Source organism: Danio rerio, chromosome 11 (genome assembly GCF_049306965.1).
Source record: "Danio rerio strain Tuebingen ecotype United States chromosome 11, GRCz12tu, whole genome shotgun sequence".
In the NCBI taxonomy this organism is placed as follows: domain Eukaryota; kingdom Metazoa; phylum Chordata; class Actinopteri; order Cypriniformes; family Danionidae; genus Danio; species Danio rerio.
In genome coordinates this window covers 23,252,948-23,271,457 of record NC_133186.1, presented here as the reverse complement: position 1 = coordinate 23,271,457, position 18,510 = coordinate 23,252,948, and the positions used below count along the sequence as shown (strand labels likewise).

Here is an 18,510-nt window from a genome sequence, read left to right as displayed (position 1 = left end):
AATGGACTGTTTTGGCGCTAAAGCATATAGCGGGCTTGTGTTAAAGAGCTTCACCTCAGATGTTAATCGTTCCTCTTGTTTATGCTGTAGATATCTGACCAACAAAATATACATCAAAATTAAGGTACACATTATACAAAACGAAATTCGTTACAACAAGATACATTTTCAATGAAATATGTTTATATTTATTTAGTTTGTCCCCCTTAAACAACTGCGTGTGGAAGATGCTTTGCTCCGTGGAAAAAAAGAGCTGTTGCTGTTGTAAACGTCTGTCATTTGCTGCATTTTTTATATGTCATTATTTTAAAGATGATGTCTTGAGCATCTGATTTCTCCTCTGTGATTATGTCCTTTAAATATATTAAGGCTGGTTCTTTTACCGTCGATAAGAGAGACAATAGTGGTATTACAGATTTCAAAACAAATATTTTATTAAAAAGGAAACAAGCTTGGCATCAAAAGATCTTATTATTGTCGTAACAAATACCTTTAAATGATGCAGGCTGTAGTTTACAGCAAGCATCAAGTGTTCATTGAGATGTGATTGAGATTGTGTTGTCTGTCATGTCTTTCGTCTGTCTTTTTTGTTTTGTTTTTTTCTCGTAAGGCACGGCTTTCAAAAATGATGACATGAGACTTTGCTGGGTAGCTGCACTGGTTTGCCAACACTTGTTTATGTCTATAATTTCTTAGCATCTTTATAAGGGTGGTCTTGTTTTACATGGTGAAACAGGTCGTGGTGTTGCCTGCTTTTGATGACAGGAGTCGTCTAAGCAGTTTGCGGTGCACGTTGCTCTGTTTTGTGTCGGATAGCAAAAAATGAAGTAGCTCATGAAGTAGTGACGTTTCTTGTCAACAATGTCTGTGACTGATCTTTTTTACCTTATTTCTTTCTTACTCCTTTCAGTGCAACTAACACTGTATGGCTGTAAACTTGTACGGCGTGCGGCAGTCGGAAGGGCAGGCTGCAAAATGCTTGCGCAACGTTACGCATAGTGCATAAATATTATCGAGCAATTATCGAACTGTCATTATCGTTTTATCGAAAAATTATATATCGTGATAATTATCGATATCGAATTATCGCCCAGCCCTAGTTTAGATTAAGTGTTTTAGCTCTTTTTAATTTTAACTCTTGATCAATTTGTGGAAGGTCAACTATGTGTGTAATCTGGAAGTTGCTAACACTCGTGTGTTCTCTGAGTGTCTTCATCTTCTGTATGTAGTAGAGAATATGATGCTTTGATTCCACTTGACATCTCCTTGCTCTACGTTTCCACGTTTTTGTACAATAAACGATGTATATTCCCGCCTTGCTTTTATTTAATACAGGAAAACTTCACTTGAAGGGGGTATTCATAAGAAGGCATTGATATGAAGTAGATTTTTTTTGCATGCTTATTACAACTGTTATTAAGTGCCATTCACTCACTTGGCATTTTAAAAGCAGAGGTGACTTCACATAAACAAATACATCATAAGCTGTCTTTGTCATGACAACTTTTCATTTCCTGTCAGAAGAATGATTGTCATTAGGCTATTATAATGATCATTACATTTTTCTGATTGCTTTGTTTTTTTTTTTTTTGGTTTTTGTTAGTAGAACAAACTAAATTTGTCATTTAACTTTTCTTATTAAGTTTCAATACTCTGTCAAATCATATTATAACAGCACCAATAAAATGCAAGGACATTTTATTGTCAAATGAGCAGTATAGTTGTGGTCAAGAAAAATATTAATGATGCTGTTATAAAATACCATTATTTTGGCCTCATGACAATCATGTTTATTACAGATTTATGGAAAGTTATGCTGGCGTGATAATGTTATCATGAAAGATATCTCAAACAATGCCATCTTTGCATTTATAATGACATAACTAAAAGAATGACATGAAATAACTGTTGTCATTAGCATGCAATCTCATTCATATTCAGATTAATGACAAAGTTTAATTTATAAAGGTTTCATGATCGTCTTATGAATACCCACGTCAAGCAAAGTGTTAGCTTTTAATTATTTTCAAATGTAATTCATCCCGTTTTGGCTCTTTACAAGCAAATTGTAACACTGTTTATATTTGTACAATGACAATACAATGAATAGACAGTCTAGGACATTATTTTATCAGGATAGTGATAGTGATTCATCAGTGATGCAATATTTCATGCATCATTTTGATGCAAGAGACTCAATAGGGGAAGTGTAGTAGTATTTCTTAAGAAACCATTTCTTATTTGTCTAGTGAGGAGACTCCAGAGATGAGCTGTAGTCATTGTAGATCAGTAACTTCTTATGTTATCATATCATACAGACTACAGAAGATCATGAATGGATTACAAGAAAACCAGCTACTCAGCACACAGGAAACAAGATCTACAGGTCATCAGAACTGAGTGTATGGGAGGTGCTGTGGTGGAAAATGCCAACACTTATGTTCAGCTACAAATATGGCTTTTCTGAGAAAAATTACACATTGAGTTGTTGGCGCAAATTTGCCTTGTTGCTTTCTACAAAAAACTGCATGCCTTTCACAATCGATGCTTCAATTTAACACTTTTTTGTAAGCACTCAGCTGCCATGCATATCAGATGATAGATGGGATGTAAACGTTTGGGGGTTAGCGAGATTGAAAGTGGTAAAAAAAGATGTTGTGGTTGTTCATAGCATCTTCTTATTGTGAGTTAGGATTTCTCAGACAAACTCAGTGCATTTTTTTTTTTTTTTCTATTTCTGTCAGACGTTTGGTTTCTCATGAAACTCACTGCAGTTCTAGGTGAGCTGTAGAAATGAAACTCCCCTCACGCCGTGGCTCTTTGAGGAGATAGGAGAACTGCATGTTTCTTTTGTGTGTACACTGTTAACAGCGCATTTTGCACCCTCACGCAATATGCTTCACCATTGCAATAACGAAGGTGCTAATGTCACATTAAGTAGGCTAAATATACTTTTGAGCACATTAGAGTCTTAACTATGCAGATGCTTTTACTCTGTAGCCATTTTTTTCATTCTTACCTTGTCTTCCTGTCTTTTCTGATGATGAGTCTAAGCCCAATGAACTAATTTCTGGCAACTGGCAAGTTTTCAAGAAATGAAGCTCACCCGACTTGCACACATTGTAGTGGTTTGTGTGTAATCGGAAATGATAACCACAATGATTACATGGGGACAAAGGTGAAAAGATCCCCCCTTTATGTGGTTTTAGATGTGTTTGATCTAGTCAGTTTTCAGTGCTGGGTCAGCACGTACATCTCTGGCAGATTACACTAAGAAATCTACTTTTCTAAGATTTTTAGAAGAAAACTTACCACAGCTGCTTGTTGCGTTTTCTGTTTTAAGTCCTCTGAAGTTGAGCTGAATATGCTGCGACTTGTCATGTTTAATGATTATTTTATATTATTATTATTATTGTTGTTGTTGTTATTATTCCCATTGTTGTAATTATTAGTAGTATTACATTAGAAACACTAACAAACCAAGAAGACAAGCTAGTTCTTCCTGCCCACTCTCTGCATTTATTTAATTTCAGAGAAGGCAGGGTGTCATTAAAGTCTTAATTTCTTACTTTCTAAATCACAATATTAGGCTTTAAAATGTATTAAATTCACCAAATTATTGTCTTGTAGGTCTTAAATAATTTTAAACAGGCCTTACTTTTTCTTTGTTACAACCTTTCCCAGTACTAGGTTGCAGCTGGAAGGGCACCTGCTGCGTAAAACATATGCCAGAGTAGTTGGCAGTTCATTCCGCCGTGGCAAAAGTCAAAGGAAAATGAATGAATGTAAAGCTACCTATCGATCCAACACACAACAATACATCTCAATAAAATACTTAGCCAACCTACATTCATAACTAATATTTAGTTTTCAAGGAGTTTTTGAATAGACGCTAGGGTCTGCTTGTTTTCACAGATTGTTTAAAATATATTTAACGAATATATATATATATATATATATATATATATATATATATATATATATATATATATATATATATATATATATATATATAACATACATACATATATATATAATATTACAAATATGTTCTACATATATTATGAATATATAAAATACAAGAAATAACTATTTAGACTTAGTTTTTTTTTTATGGGGAAATACATATTTTTTCTGCTTGGCCATTTAAAAAAAGTGTTTGGTCCAATTCAAGTCTGAATTTTCATTCTTCATGGTCTTAAAAAAATCTTAAAGTCTTACATTTGTCTTGGTGAAACCTGCAGAAACCCTGGAAGGATAACCTGTGTCATTTTTTCTCACTTTATCTTTTCTTAATAGCCAACAGGTTAACAAGCTAAATATTTATATATTATTTCTCCACCAATCCAATCTTTGTGAGGTGCCTGCTGATTTTTTTGTGTGTGCATGTGTTTTTGTTTGTTTTGTAGTATGGACGGAGGTGAGCTCTTCAGTCGGATCCAGGATAGAGGGGACCAGGCATTCACTGAGAGAGGTACTGTTTTCTACTCTCTAATGCGGAGTTCAGACTGCCCAATTTTGACTCAGCAACAGGTTTCGCGAAATTGTCGACAAATGCCTAAAATCACAGGCAAAAATCGGTGCTCGTTCACGTGAGTAACAATCACGTGCATACGCCAATGGGTATTTGGCATGCTAAATATCTGGAGCTTCAAATTATGTCGTGTGAAATGTATTCTGATTAAAAATGGCATCTGCGATTACCTACAGCCAGAGAGCAGCATTCACAACTGTGGGTATCTACAGGCTACGGGAAATTGGGGAAGAAGTTTAAAGTGCTCATTTTTTTAAAGTGCACCCATGTCTGTTTGACCTTGCATCTGAACAATATCCACAACGTGGTCAAAAAATAAAAATAAAAAAAGTTTGAGAAATTCCTCATTCCCTTCAAACCCTGGTGTGGAAATTGAGTAAATTTACTACCCCACTAAAGGCTTCTTTCTCATTATGTAGTTAATAACAAAAAATATACTACGTGTCCTCAAATTGTTTCCATGCCACTTCTCGAGTGTGTTTGTCTCGGTCCGCAAACTACATCTTCCAACCAAAGTTGTTGGCGATTCTTCCTATTTTAAATTCATGCAGTGTATAACCCCCTGTCGATCTATTTTGCAGTGTAAACACAGCAACAACTGTGAGACCAGTACTTTTAATTTAAGCAGTCTGAACTCGGCCTAACTTTGCAAGGCTTATGCGTGTACATACATGTTTAGAAATGACAAAGTGATCATTAGGCCAAAATAATTGATTATTTTTTTTGCCAATTTGTTGTTTGTTGTCTGTACAGAGGCTTCTGATATTATGAAGAGCATAGGAGAGGCCATTCAGTATTTACATGCGATAAACATCGCACACAGAGACGTTAAGGTATGAGTTTTAAAATGACTTTTTTTTTATTTTGTTTTTTTTGTCCTTAACTAATTATGTCTGAAAACTCACTTTGCAGCCAGAGAACCTTTTATATACCTCTAAAAGGCCAAACGCTCTTCTCAAACTGACAGACTTCGGATTTGCAAAGGAGACCACCACACACAACTCTCTGGCCACCCCTTGCTATACTCCTTATTATGTTGGTAAGAATATCAGAATCATTGAAACTTAAGTGTCAGTATTTAGATTCGTTCCCACTCATGAAACTTTTCCATTGTTAAGTATTTTCATCTTTTCCATGTTATAGCCCCAGAGGTGCTTGGTCCAGAAAAGTATGACAAGTCCTGTGACATGTGGTCTTTGGGTGTCATCATGTATATTCTGTAAGTGAATTTGTCTCATGTGTTTTGCTTGCTTGCATCATTTTGTTACTGTCTGGGCCTCTGTTTTAATGCTTTTCTCACTCCTGACCGTAGAAAATCTGTCTGATAGAGCTCAATTCTCACTTTATTCAACCTCCAGACTCTGCGGTTACCCTCCTTTCTATTCGAATCATGGATTGGCAATATCTCCTGGTATGAAGAAACGAATCCGAATGGGACAGTATGAGTTTCCAAATCCTGAGTGGTCGGAAGTGTCAGAGGAAGGTATATGTCAAGTTCCTGTTTTCTGAAAGAGACTTGAGAAACCGTTCCTAGAATGCTGTTATCTCAAGTATTGAAGTTTTGCACATTTCTAAGAATGATTATAGATTTGAATGACTCATTCTTCTTATTTATAGCCAAGCAGCTTATCAGAACATTACTGAAAACGGAGCCAACACAGAGGATGACCATAACAGAGTTTATGAACCACCCTTGGATCAATGTGAGTGTCAAAACAAATTATTTAATGGCCCCTCTGCTGTCTAGACATTTAGGTGACATATGGGCATTATATTTACCTTACCATGTTTTATGGTTCTTTAGCAATCAATGGAGGTTCCACAGACACCCCTACACACCAGCCGTGTTTTGAAAGAAGAGAAAGACACATGGGAAGATGTCAAGGTGAGGTCTCGCTCAATAAATAAAGCTTTATGTATTCTAATGTCATTCAGATACAAATTAGATTTTCTTTAAAAATTACCCTATTATGCTTTATAAAAGCTCATAGTTTGGTATAAGGGGTCTCCGACAACAGGCTGATAACATAGCAAGATCAAAAAACACTTTCATTGTCTTAAACTAAGCATTTATTTTTACCTGATTTCCCAATGTCTCCTATGGGATTTGTTCAACAATTAATTTTTTCCAAACCCTCCTTGCCCTGATGCTAATGTGTGGTTATTGGTCTAATGATCTGTTGTGTTGTGATTGGCCTACTGCATGTGAGTGGTCAGTGTTTGTCTGAAACAAAACATTTACCATGGCTTATCAAGACCGTGTTGAAGCAACAAGAAGCCATGGTATGGAGTATGTGTGTGAGCCCAATGCAGGAATGTATTAATAAAGCAATGCAGGTACACTGGCATATTGCTGTTTCAGAGTTGTCCAAACTCAGTCTTTAGGGGTTGTTGTCCTGCATATTTTAGTTCCAACCAAATTAAACGCATCTGTACCAGCTAATTAAGCTCTTTTTAGGTATACTAGAAACTTCTAGACAGGTTTGTTGAAGGAAGGAGTTAAACTATGCAGGACAGAGTTTAAACACCTCTACTTTGTTCCTAACCATAAATCCAAGTAATAACAACAGTATACACACAGTATTAATGGACTCAGACAAAAAAATAGTCATTTTGAACATTGATTGTGGTGGGTGGGAGCACCATCAAACCATTGAAATGAAAACGAATTGGTTCATAGCGCAGTGTTTTCTGTGTCTGGTGTAAACGCACAGCTGATGATGTCCTCTCATCAACAGACAACAGACCTTTTCTTTTTGTAACCTAAGCGGCATTCCTTCCATTTTCCACACAGGTTTAGATGCAATACATGAATAGCCTCATTGCCAGTTCACTGAAGTGATATAGTTGATATTGTTATACAAGCTGCAACCATTTTAATTATGATTCAGAGTAAGAAAAAGCTGGTCCAAAAACTGACATATTCTTCATGTCTATGTCTGGTAAAGCCCTATGTAATATTAAATAAATAATCATTGGAGCTGATCCTTCCTTTAAATAGCATTTGGACAGCAAATTTCACAATGACATGCAATCCCATCTCCTGCGATGTGGTATTTGAGGAAGAGGGGTACGTGTTTTCCTGGGTCTATGCATGCAACAAGCACCAGGGCAATGTTTTGTCCAGATCAATAACAAAATATTTAAACAACTCGAAGTCGACATTTTTTTTGGTTTTGTTTTCATTCACTTAGCTGTGTTACACACTGTATGGAAGGTCATTTTCCAAAACCCATCATAGGGACTCTTTATTGTTTATGTCTGTGTTTTACAGGAGGAAATGACTAGTGCCTTGGCAACAATGAGAGTCGACTATGAGCAAATCAAAATCAAGAGGATTGAAGACTCGACCAATCCGCTGCTGATAAAGAGGAGAAAGAAAACCACCGTAGCTCCTGAAAACGAGACTCCTGCTTGTTAAGGACACATTCGCACACGCACACACACAATTTGTGTTGAAAAGTTCAGTTTAAGGAAGCAATAACTCGGTGGAGTTTAAATTAGTTTATTTTTTAATATTTCCTTTTAATCACTCAGTCTCTGTAATTAATACATCACTTTGCTACCAAAAGAAAGGGGCTGTACAGTTCTCATACAAGTCTGTACATTTTGTGAAGCAGCCAACATCCACTAATTTGCTCCTTAAAAATGTTCACGTACTGTTTTTCACATGGTGTTCAATGGGTAATCAGAAGTTGTTATCCGTCTTTTCTATTTTATTTTATTTTTCTGTCCTTTTGTTTTAATCATAAGCCATTGGTACATGAGTTCATAAGTGTCACACACACCACTGTTTGTTTTAATGTCCCATTTTCAGCTACTGGGCAGCTTGTATAGTAAGTTTCCCGGTAGTAGAATGGTGGTTTGGTTTCCTTTATTGTGGTCAAGTTCTAAGGAGTGTACATGTAATGCCATCTTGCTGTTCGTTCTTCATTACATTAGCTTTTCTGCACTTCAATGCTCTTGAAGAAAGTCTAGTTCCAATAGACACTGTCAGTACAGTGTCTGGATGAAAGTGTATTTTTTAATGACTCTGAATGTAGACGCGCTCTGTTCTTTACTGTCTGTCAGTATTGTTCTGGGTCCTGTCAAGTAAAAAAAAAAAAGATAATTTTTGAGCTTTAGATCCAGTTAGCCTTACTTGGTCATCAGAAAAAGAAAGAAAATCATTTTGCCCTGATTTCACATTGGCATTTGATCAGGCTTATCATGGAAAGTCAGTCCAGCGAATTGTTTTTGGCTTAGTTCATGCTCGATGATATGCTTATTGCACACGGTTTTGAGTGCACAATGATTTGCCTTGAATGGATTCTATGCATATTTGTTTCCAGCTAGATTTTCATCAGAGATTTTTAAAGAATGTTAGCCCTTACTCTGGCATTTTAAAATCCAGATACCTAGTGAAATAATCAGTAGATATAGCCACCACAGTAGGCGAAGCCCGTTTGTATTTTTTTAAGTGTATAATGAATGATGAATTGGGCTGTCTGTGTAGGTGATGGTTGTTCATCTGTATCTTCACAATGCCAGTGTATATTTGTTAGTGTTGTCCGTTTTCCATGCCTACCATGCAGTAAGTGTTTGAATAGGAGCTGCTTATAGGTACCAGGTGTTTGATAAAGGAACAAAGAAATGCCCCCTTTGACTTGATTCTTCGAGTTCTGGAAATGTTTAGGGGATACAGGGAATCCTACGCATCCAACGTACTGATTTTAGCTGCACTGATAGATGTATGCTGAAAGGTTTGTTTTATTTTTTCTATATAGTCTTTTTTTAAAACTGTATATTCATATTTGTTGTGTGATTGACTCTTTTTAATAATGATTTTAATTCCCACAATCTTGAACATGCAAAGTCAGTATACTCCCAAATGACTTCAGTGCCCTTGCACACAATGCATCTTTCTGTCTGCAGTTTCTTTGTAATTGTCACTTTGTAGGAGCTTCCCCTTCCTTCATGCATTTGTTTCTCGAAGCAAGACTACAGTATCAGCCAAGTTGAAAAACAGACTTGAATTCCCACATTTAATACTAACAGGGAAAGGCAGGTGTATGTTCTGTTTTTAATGTTTAACTGCTGTACCTATGTCTTGGTTTGCTTCAACTTTGGATTAAAACACCAAAAAGCCCAAATGTCTGTCTCATTCAAATGAGTGTATCTGTTTAGACTGTCATTCTTAATGTGAACTATGTTTGGTCAATTGAGTTCTTATCTTCCTAAGCAAAGCAAGGTCTAAGGGGAACATACACATCCACTCTTCATTTATAATTTACTATCTTGCCTATTCACATTATTCTCTTAGTACAAGCAGGCGCAGCCATTTGAATCTTTTTGGCTCGAGACTTCCGGTCTTATTTACTCATATTCCATTTATTTTTAGACGTTAATAATGGATTGTTTTGTTGCTTGATGTTTCAAACTGATATTGAATTATTATAATATATTATTTTGTCTGTATAGTCATTCAAACACTTGTTTGTAGAGCAAGTAATTTGATCGTTTTCTGATGTTTATTATTTCTAGTCATTTATCCCATAGGCAACTGAATCGGAACTTCTAAAACAATCAGAAAAACTAAGAATAAGAATAACTAATCAAGGTGATCAAGACTACTATGGACTATTAAGCAGGTGTGAGTTGGTTGGAGCTAAACTAAGAGCTGCGGCCCTCCAGAAATCAAGTTTGAGACTATTGCTTTAAACTATTTTCTATTTTTTAATAGGAGAAGATAATTTTAGTTCGACCAAATGTATTAAAAGTTTAAAATCATGCTGCAAAATCATTTTATGTTTTACATTTGACAGATTTTCCACAAATAACAGACTGTTTTATACAAGAATGAAAAGGTAGATGTGATGTGGGAAAGTTTTTTTCTTTTTCTTTTTTTTATTTTATGTTTTGAATTTAATCTTTGAAATGAATCAGTCCAACAGATCCTAATCATCATTAAGCGACCAAGTTTGAGTTTGAATTGACTGGAGTTGTTTAAATGAACCCTTTTCACAGACTTTTATGATGTGTTTAATTGAATTTTAAATCTTGAAAGTTTATAATATATAAATGTTTTTTTTAATTATTTTAAATGTATATACATTTTATGTATTCATGCATGTCTTACATAATCTTTGCATCAAATTACAAAAAATGAATTTCCGCTTGTGCTAGTCATTTATAATGCAGCATAGGGGGCAGGGTGGTAAATTGTATCGGTCTCACATTTTTAAACCATTGTGGAATTTTTCTTTTATTATTTAAGCAAATGTTATTGTAAAAAAAAAAAATCACTGTGGTTTAACTTTACCCAACTACAACTTCTGCTAAGAAACCCGGAAGGGTTGTCGCCTATTTCCCGCTCAAACTCATCCTTACCCTTCACCATGCTCTAGTGAGCCGAAGACTATGAACGCAATCAGGTGAGGCGTCAGTGTATAGGCTACTCCAAGCTTGTCAATTAATATGGCTAGCTGAACCCCTTGAAGATGATTAACAAGCTTATGTATTCTTACGTTATTCACTTTTAAATGCTTAGCCTTGACAATGCCTGATAATTACCAACAAAGGAATGGAGCAAAAGTATAAAATATTTTAGCAAATTAAGCAAAATACGCTTAGGCTAGCGTAATTTTTTTTATATTAATTTATTTTTTTAACATAGACTATAACATAGACATGTTTAGTAGCTTAAAATGAGTAAACTACTTCCACTTATTCTCTTACTAGCTTTCTTAAAAGGTTGTTGGCCACGACAAAAAAGCTGATTAATTTAAAAGTCATCTTTCTGAAATACTATTTACTGCTGAAAATTGAAATGAACGCCTGCCACTATGATTAGGTGACCGTAAACGTAGACAATGTGAACATAGCCCACTGAGTCACACTAATGTTTAAGAAATTATTCATTTTCATGTTCTTAGTATATCATCCACGAAGGGAAATTACCCTTCTTAGTTTGCACTTCCACTTCTTCCCCTTTTTGTCCCCCTTAACAATGGCTAGAAATTAATAACTGAAAAATGAAACTGTTGGCAAAATTTGTCATAGCCTACCATTTTCATTAAAACTTGCAAGACTTGGTTTCACTGGAACAGAATTGGCTTATGTTATCAGTTAAGTCTTAGGAAATATCCAGCAGAACTGCAAAACAACTCTCATTCGATAGAACTGAAAATATTTAGATTGAAAACTAGGGTGGGCAGTGTGGTTTGAAATAATATTTAATATAATATTCCATAAAAGTTGTTATAAACAAATGTTGTAAAATAACCAATAACTTTTATTTTATAATGAACCTCTTAATTAATATTAATAACTACTTTAAGAATGTTTAAGCAACAGATCGTTTTAGTAAAAAACTAACAAACTTAGAAGTTGGTTATTGCAAGGAAATTGAAGAGCTCATGTTACTTTTTTTTTGCATAATATATATATATATATATATATATATATATATATATATATATATATATATATATATATATATATATATATATATATATATATGTATATATGTATATATGTATATATGTATATATGTATATGTATATATGTATATATATATATGTATATATATATATATATGTATATATGTATATATATGTATATATATATATATATGTATATATGTATATATATATATATATATATATATATATATATATATATATATATATATATATATGTATATATATATATATATATATATATATATATATATATATATATATTTTTTTTTTTTTTTTTTTTTTTTTTTTATCACGAAATTCATAGGGGCCCTAGATTGTTGAGCTGGTGGTCCTTTTTATTTACAATGTTCTCATCTCCAGGCATTGCTGCAGCTACCTCCACAGCAATTCAACATATTAGCTGTTTGCTTCTTACACTAAGCATTCTCCTTCAACAAGGCATATGATAGGTTGTTTATGGTCCAGTGATGATGCAAGCTTGAGAAACTTTGTGTTGGTTTGCACTGTTGATATCAAGAAAAGTTTTATAAATATGCAGTAGCTTTGGTACTGTTTTATTGCACAGTGCTTATGGTAACTAGCGTGTAATGCCTGTAAGTAAAGAATTTAACTATCAATAAAAATAAGTTAATACATGTATAATATTACACTTTACGTAAATTGGACCAGTTTGTAAAAGAGATGGAAGTGGACACCATTAAAATTTATTTTGGACAATCGCGGCATAATGGGTATTCTATAGCCGTTTCGTGATTTTAGAGAACAGTACAAAGTGCATTATCTTGAAATATCGAATGTTTATTTTTCAATGTGGCATTGATTTCAGACAGCAAGGCTTGTGTGAGTGTTTCAGTTACTGCTAATCTACTGGGATAAATGGGAAATTTAAAAGAAACAATCTCTGGGGCAAAAAAAACTCGTGTTTATCCAAGGGGTTAGAAGTGAACAAACTGGTTTGAACTGAGAAAAAGGAGAAGGTTACTCAAATATCCAGTCAGGGTATGCAAAAGAACATCTCTGAAGGCTTAATTGCAAACATGAAGTAGATGAGCTACAGCAGCAGAAGAGTACACTGGTTATATTTCTGTCAGAACAGAAAACTGAGGCTAAAATTTCTGACCATTTCTGTAGCAACCTTTAGAATGACCAGTCAGAATTTGAGATAAACACCATGAATGCATTGAACTACCCTGCCCCCTTATCAGTGGTTCACATTGGTGGTGGAGGAGTATAGTATAATAATGTGCAATTTGAGCATAATTTGAATGTTACAGTTTCTTGGGGATCCCCAGGTGGAACAAAATAGCATAACTGCTGTTCATAATGTATTTGAACAAGAGATATTAAATATCAATGTGACGATGAAGTGCTATAATTGAAAATAGGAGCTAAAAAAAGAAACCTATAACATTACCATATTTCTAACAAAATGCCTGGTGTAATATGAGAAGAAGATTGTGTCCTACAAGTCAAGCCCACTCACCTGCATGGAGCACACTCACGCAATCTACAATTATGTAATGCATTGTGTATATGCTTTATTAAAAACGTCTTTAATCATATTTTGAACTGAGAGAGTGTGTCTGATCCTCGAACATAATCAGGAAGGCTATTCCAGAGTTTTGGAACCATATATTAGATGGCTCGATCTCCATAAGTGGACTTTGCTATTCTAGGTAATACCAGAAGCCCTGAGTTTAAAGATCTTTAAGAGCGAGTTGGATTGTAGTGAGACAGAAGGTTGGTTAGATAACAGGATCTAGATTATTTACAGCTTTATATGTAAAGCAATATTTTATAATCAATACTGAACTAAACTGGCAGCCAGTGTAAGTTGGGGTGATATGATATTTTCTTGACCTGGTAAGAACTCTGGCAGTTGCACTTTGCACTAACTGAAGTTTGCAGGGCAACTAGTGAACAGAGCATTACAGTAATCCATTCTAGAAGTCATAAAAACATCAACTAGCTTTTCTGCATCTAAGATGGATAGCATGATATACGTCATCAAGATATCGCTGAGCATGGCCGCCATGTTGCGAGCTCCCAGCAAACTTTGTTGTGTTTTTGTTGTTTTTCATGCTAGATATACACACTCTCATTACCTACGACAGACACACTCTTCGTAAAATTGTCTTCCTCGTTACACTTTGAAGACCGGACTTTGAATTCTTTAATGACGCTCTGTTTACAAACACAGCAACAGAGCCCTTTGTCTGGGTCACACAACCGAAGCGACGATGGAAACGCAGCCGGAAAAGAGGAAAGAGAGCCGGCGTCCTTGTCAGACAAAGACACCATGGATTTCGACCTCCGCCCCCCACCATTCTGCTGGCTAACGTTCAGTCACTGCACAACAAATTTTGCGAGCTACGGGCGCGCATTTCCTTCCAACGGGAAACAAGAAACTGCTGCATTATCTGCCTTACAGAAACCTGGCTATCTGCGGAGGTACCAGACACAGGTGCCGAACTTTCGTAATTCTCCATGCACCGCGCGGATAGAACGAAATAACTCACAGGGAAAAGCAAAGGAGGAGGTGTTTGTTTCTTTATTAACAACTTATGATGTGATGAGAGTAACATACACCCAGTTAGATCATTTTGTTCTCCTGATCTAGAATATCTTATGCTTTGATGTCGACCATACTGGCTACCAAGGGAGTTCACAGCAGTTATATTTACGGCTGTGTACATCCACCCTCAAGCCAACACAGAGCAGGCACTCATGGAACTGTATGGGAGGATAAGCGAGTAGGAAACCGAACACCGGGAGGCAGCGTTTATTGTTACAGGGAACTTTAACAACGCCAATCTCAGAAAAATCGCTTCAAAATACTTTCAACAAATCACCACAAACACGCATTTGTGGCTGTATTTTGGACCATTGCTACTGTCCATTCCAGGATGCCTACAAATCCCTCCCCCACCCACCGTTTGGCAAATCAGATCACTCTTCTGTTCTGCTCTTGCCTGCTTACAGGCAGAAACTGAAACAGGAACCAACCACCTTCAGGATGTTACAGAGCTGGACGGACCAATTGGATTCCATACTTCAAGACTATTTTTATCACGTGGAAGGAGATGTTCCAGGCAGCTTCTGATGACGACATCGAGGTCTACTCAGACACAGTTAGGAGCTTCATCAGAAAATGTATAGAAGATGTGGTCCCAACAAAAACTGTCCGTATCTACCGCAGCCAAAAACCATGGATCAATGGCAAACTTCGAACAGCCCTATCATTGCGAACCTCTGCCTATAAATCCAGGAATGCTGAGGAACAAATACAAGCATATTACAACCTCAGGAAAACCATCAAAGCAGCAAAACGTCAATACAGAGATAAGATAAAGTGTCAATTTAACAACAATAACACAAGGAGAATGTGGCAGGGATTTAATTGCATCACATACTTTAAAAGTAACAAACCCTCCACTGTAAACATTGCTGCATCTCTCCCGGACAAGCTCAACACGTTCTTAGCCCGATTTGAAGCCCAGAACAGCGCGTACACACTGCGCGCTCCCGCGGCCGAGGAACTGCCAGCACATGCTTCGTTTCTGTAGCCGTAACGAGATCCTTCCGTCGCGTGACAATCCGAAAAGCTATGGGCCCAGATGGCATCCCTGGACTTGTACTTAAAGCACATCAACTAGCGGGGGTTTTCATGGACATCTTTAACCTCTCGCTCTCTGTCTGTGGTTCCCACATGCTTTGAGACAGCCACTATTGTGCCTATACCGAAATCAGCTAAAACCACATGCTTTAATGACTGGTGTCAGGACACCCATCTTCAGGAAGTGCTTTAAGAAGGTGATTAAAAACCACATCTGCTCGGCACTGCCCGCTCACACTGACCCTCTGCAATTTGCAAACAGAAGTAACAGCTCCACTGACAATGCAATTGCTTTCTCCTTGTACACTGCTCTGTCTCATATGGGAAACAAACACATATGTGAGAATGCTGTTTGTAGCTTACAGCTCAGCATTCAACACCATAGTGCCTGCCAAGCTGGTGGTGAAGCTCCAGACTCTGTTTACACAGCTCACTTTGAAACTGGATCCTGGACTTTCTGTCAAGCAGACGCCAGGTGGTCAGAATGAACCACATTACATCATCCACACTGATCATCAAAACTGGTGCTACACAGGGCTGTGTTCTCAGCCCACTCTTGTACTCCCTGTACACACATGACTGTACAGCCAAACGCAGCTCCAACGTCATCATTAAATTTGCACACAACGGTGGTGGGCCTAATCACCGATAATGATGAGATGGCCTACAGAGAGGAGGTGCACACTCTGACGCAGTAGTGCCAAGAAAACTACCTCTCGCTCAACATCAGAAAAAACCAAGGAGCTGATGGTGGATTTCAAGAAAGAGAAGAGAGTACACACTCCTATCACTATCAACGGGACACCAGTGGAGAGAGTCAGCACTTTCAAGTTACTTGGAGTCCACATTGCTGAGGATCTGACATGCACTGCTCACACAGACGCAGTGCTAAGAAAGACACAACAAAGCCTCTTCTTCCTCAGGCATCTCAGGAGGTTTGGAATGAACCCCCACATCCTCCATCATTCTACACCTGCGCTGTGGAGAGCATCCTGACTGGCTGTATCACCACCTGGTATGGAAACAGCACCAGCAGCAATCGCAAAGGCCTAAATAAGATTGTGCGAACTGCTGGATGCGTTGTAGGAGGTGAGCTTCCCTCCCTCCAGGACATGTACACCAGACAGTGCATGAGGAAAGCCAAGAGAACCATCAGCGACTTCAGCCACCCAAGCCATAGACTTTTCTCTCTGCTACCCTCAGGCAGATGGTTCTTCTCTCAGACTATTAGACTAATATACATTTAACACACCTCACACAGACTCTTCCATACCCCTCACTACTGCACACCATCAGTATGTAGCATGCACTGCACTTTAACCAACCCATACTTAATACTGCCTACAGCTATGGGTACACCTATTCATTGTACATATCGCTGTCAACACTGCCAATTTTACATTGTCACGTGCTGCTGATGATGTGAGAATAAAAGTGATTTGATGCTTCTTAGTTAAGAAATATTTTTCAGATGAAAGAGGCTGTTATTGTGACAGGAGATATGGTTTTCAATTTTTAAGTTACTGTCTATTATAATATTCAGATCTTTTACAGTAGAGCTAATAATAACATTGTATCCCTGTAATTGCAGGTCGAGTTGTGACTTCTGTGTAAAGGATTTTGGCCCAATTAGTAATACTTCTGGTTTGTCTGAATTTAAAAGAAGGAAATTGTTGGTTATCCAATCTTTTACATGTTAATACACCCAATTAGCTTAGATAGTTCAGATGTCTCATCAAGGTTTTGTTGAAATATTTAATAGAGTATCATCTGCATAGCAGTGCAAGCTGATTCTGTGTCTTCAAATAATGTCTTCCAGGTACAGCATTTATTGTAAACAGCAAAGGGTCTAAAACTGATCCTTGAGGCACCACATTCTTCACTGGTCTGACTTGTGAAAGGTGTCCATTTATATTTGCAAACAGGTAGCCATCAGTTAAGTATGACTTAAACCATCATAAAGCCTCTCCCTGGACACCTGTAAAATTTAAGCAATTTCTGAGGATATCATGATGGTTAGTGTTAAATGCAGCACTGAGGTCAAATAAAACTATTAGCGAGATGCAGCTTCCATCAGCAGCTAAGAATAAATTGTTATTTATTTTCACTAGAGTGGTTTCTGTACTATGATGAGGCCTGAAACCTGAGAGAAACACTTCAAAACGTTCATCTGTAGGAACATAATTGGACACAACTTGCTTAGTCAAAGTAACATCATCATGACTGTCGACTTGCATGTCGACACATATTGGCGTGCATGCAAACAACTGGGATCAAGAGCAGAGCATGTGAGGTGCATAAAAGGGTGCATAAAAACACTTGCATAAAGTAAATCTTGTCCCAAAGCTTTTACTGGGGCATTTTTTACACCATCTCACCATGCCGCACTAAGCAAGATGCCGCCCTGGGCAATTGCCCATGCCTAAATCCGCCAATGTCTGTCAGAAGCCTTCTATTTTATCACAGAGAAAATTCATGAAGTCGTCACTACTAATTTGTGGTGGAAAGTTTTGTTCAGATGACAACCAATTATTTGTTAGTTTAGCAATGGTGTTAAATAAAAATCTAGGATTGTTATGCTCCAGGTGCCCTGCTGGTGAGCTTCAGGGAATCTTCTCTGGCTGCCCCTATGCCACTAACCCCTAAAGACATGTATCTGAGAATTGGTGATGGGCTGGGGGATCTGCTGAAGTGCTTCAACTTTGGACGGTTGTGGTTGGATCAGCCCCAGGCAAATGTTATATCCTAGTTACTTCACCTCTGCAAGCCCCAGGTGAAATGTCCGGGGGTTAGCTGTGAGTCCAGCCCAGTGTAGCTCTAGGAGCATCCTCCACAGGCGGGAAAGATGGTTATCCCAACACCTTGACTGGATTGCTCAGGTAGGCTACTGCATATGA

At 37.0% G+C, this 18,510-nt stretch overlaps 1 protein-coding gene and 1 long non-coding RNA gene across 2 annotated transcripts in view; one reads left to right on the top strand and one right to left on the bottom strand.

Annotated features, from left to right (window-relative positions):
• mapkapk2a (MAPK activated protein kinase 2a) overlaps positions 1 to 9,666 on the top strand; it is a 61,418-nt gene extending 51,752 nt beyond the window's left edge. The window contains 8 exon segments of the mRNA NM_201303.1: positions 4,410 to 4,474; positions 5,288 to 5,367; positions 5,447 to 5,573; positions 5,678 to 5,753; positions 5,893 to 6,017; positions 6,152 to 6,237; positions 6,339 to 6,419; positions 7,809 to 9,666. Of these exon segments, the coding sequence (NP_958460.1) occupies positions 4,410 to 4,474; positions 5,288 to 5,367; positions 5,447 to 5,573; positions 5,678 to 5,753; positions 5,893 to 6,017; positions 6,152 to 6,237; positions 6,339 to 6,419; positions 7,809 to 7,955 (787 nt within the window). The 3' untranslated portion in view covers positions 7,956 to 9,666.
• Positions 1 to 18,510, bottom strand: part of LOC141376595 (uncharacterized) — a 244,120-nt gene that overhangs the window by 46,305 nt on the left and 179,305 nt on the right. The gene's annotated exons all lie outside the window — the stretch shown is intronic.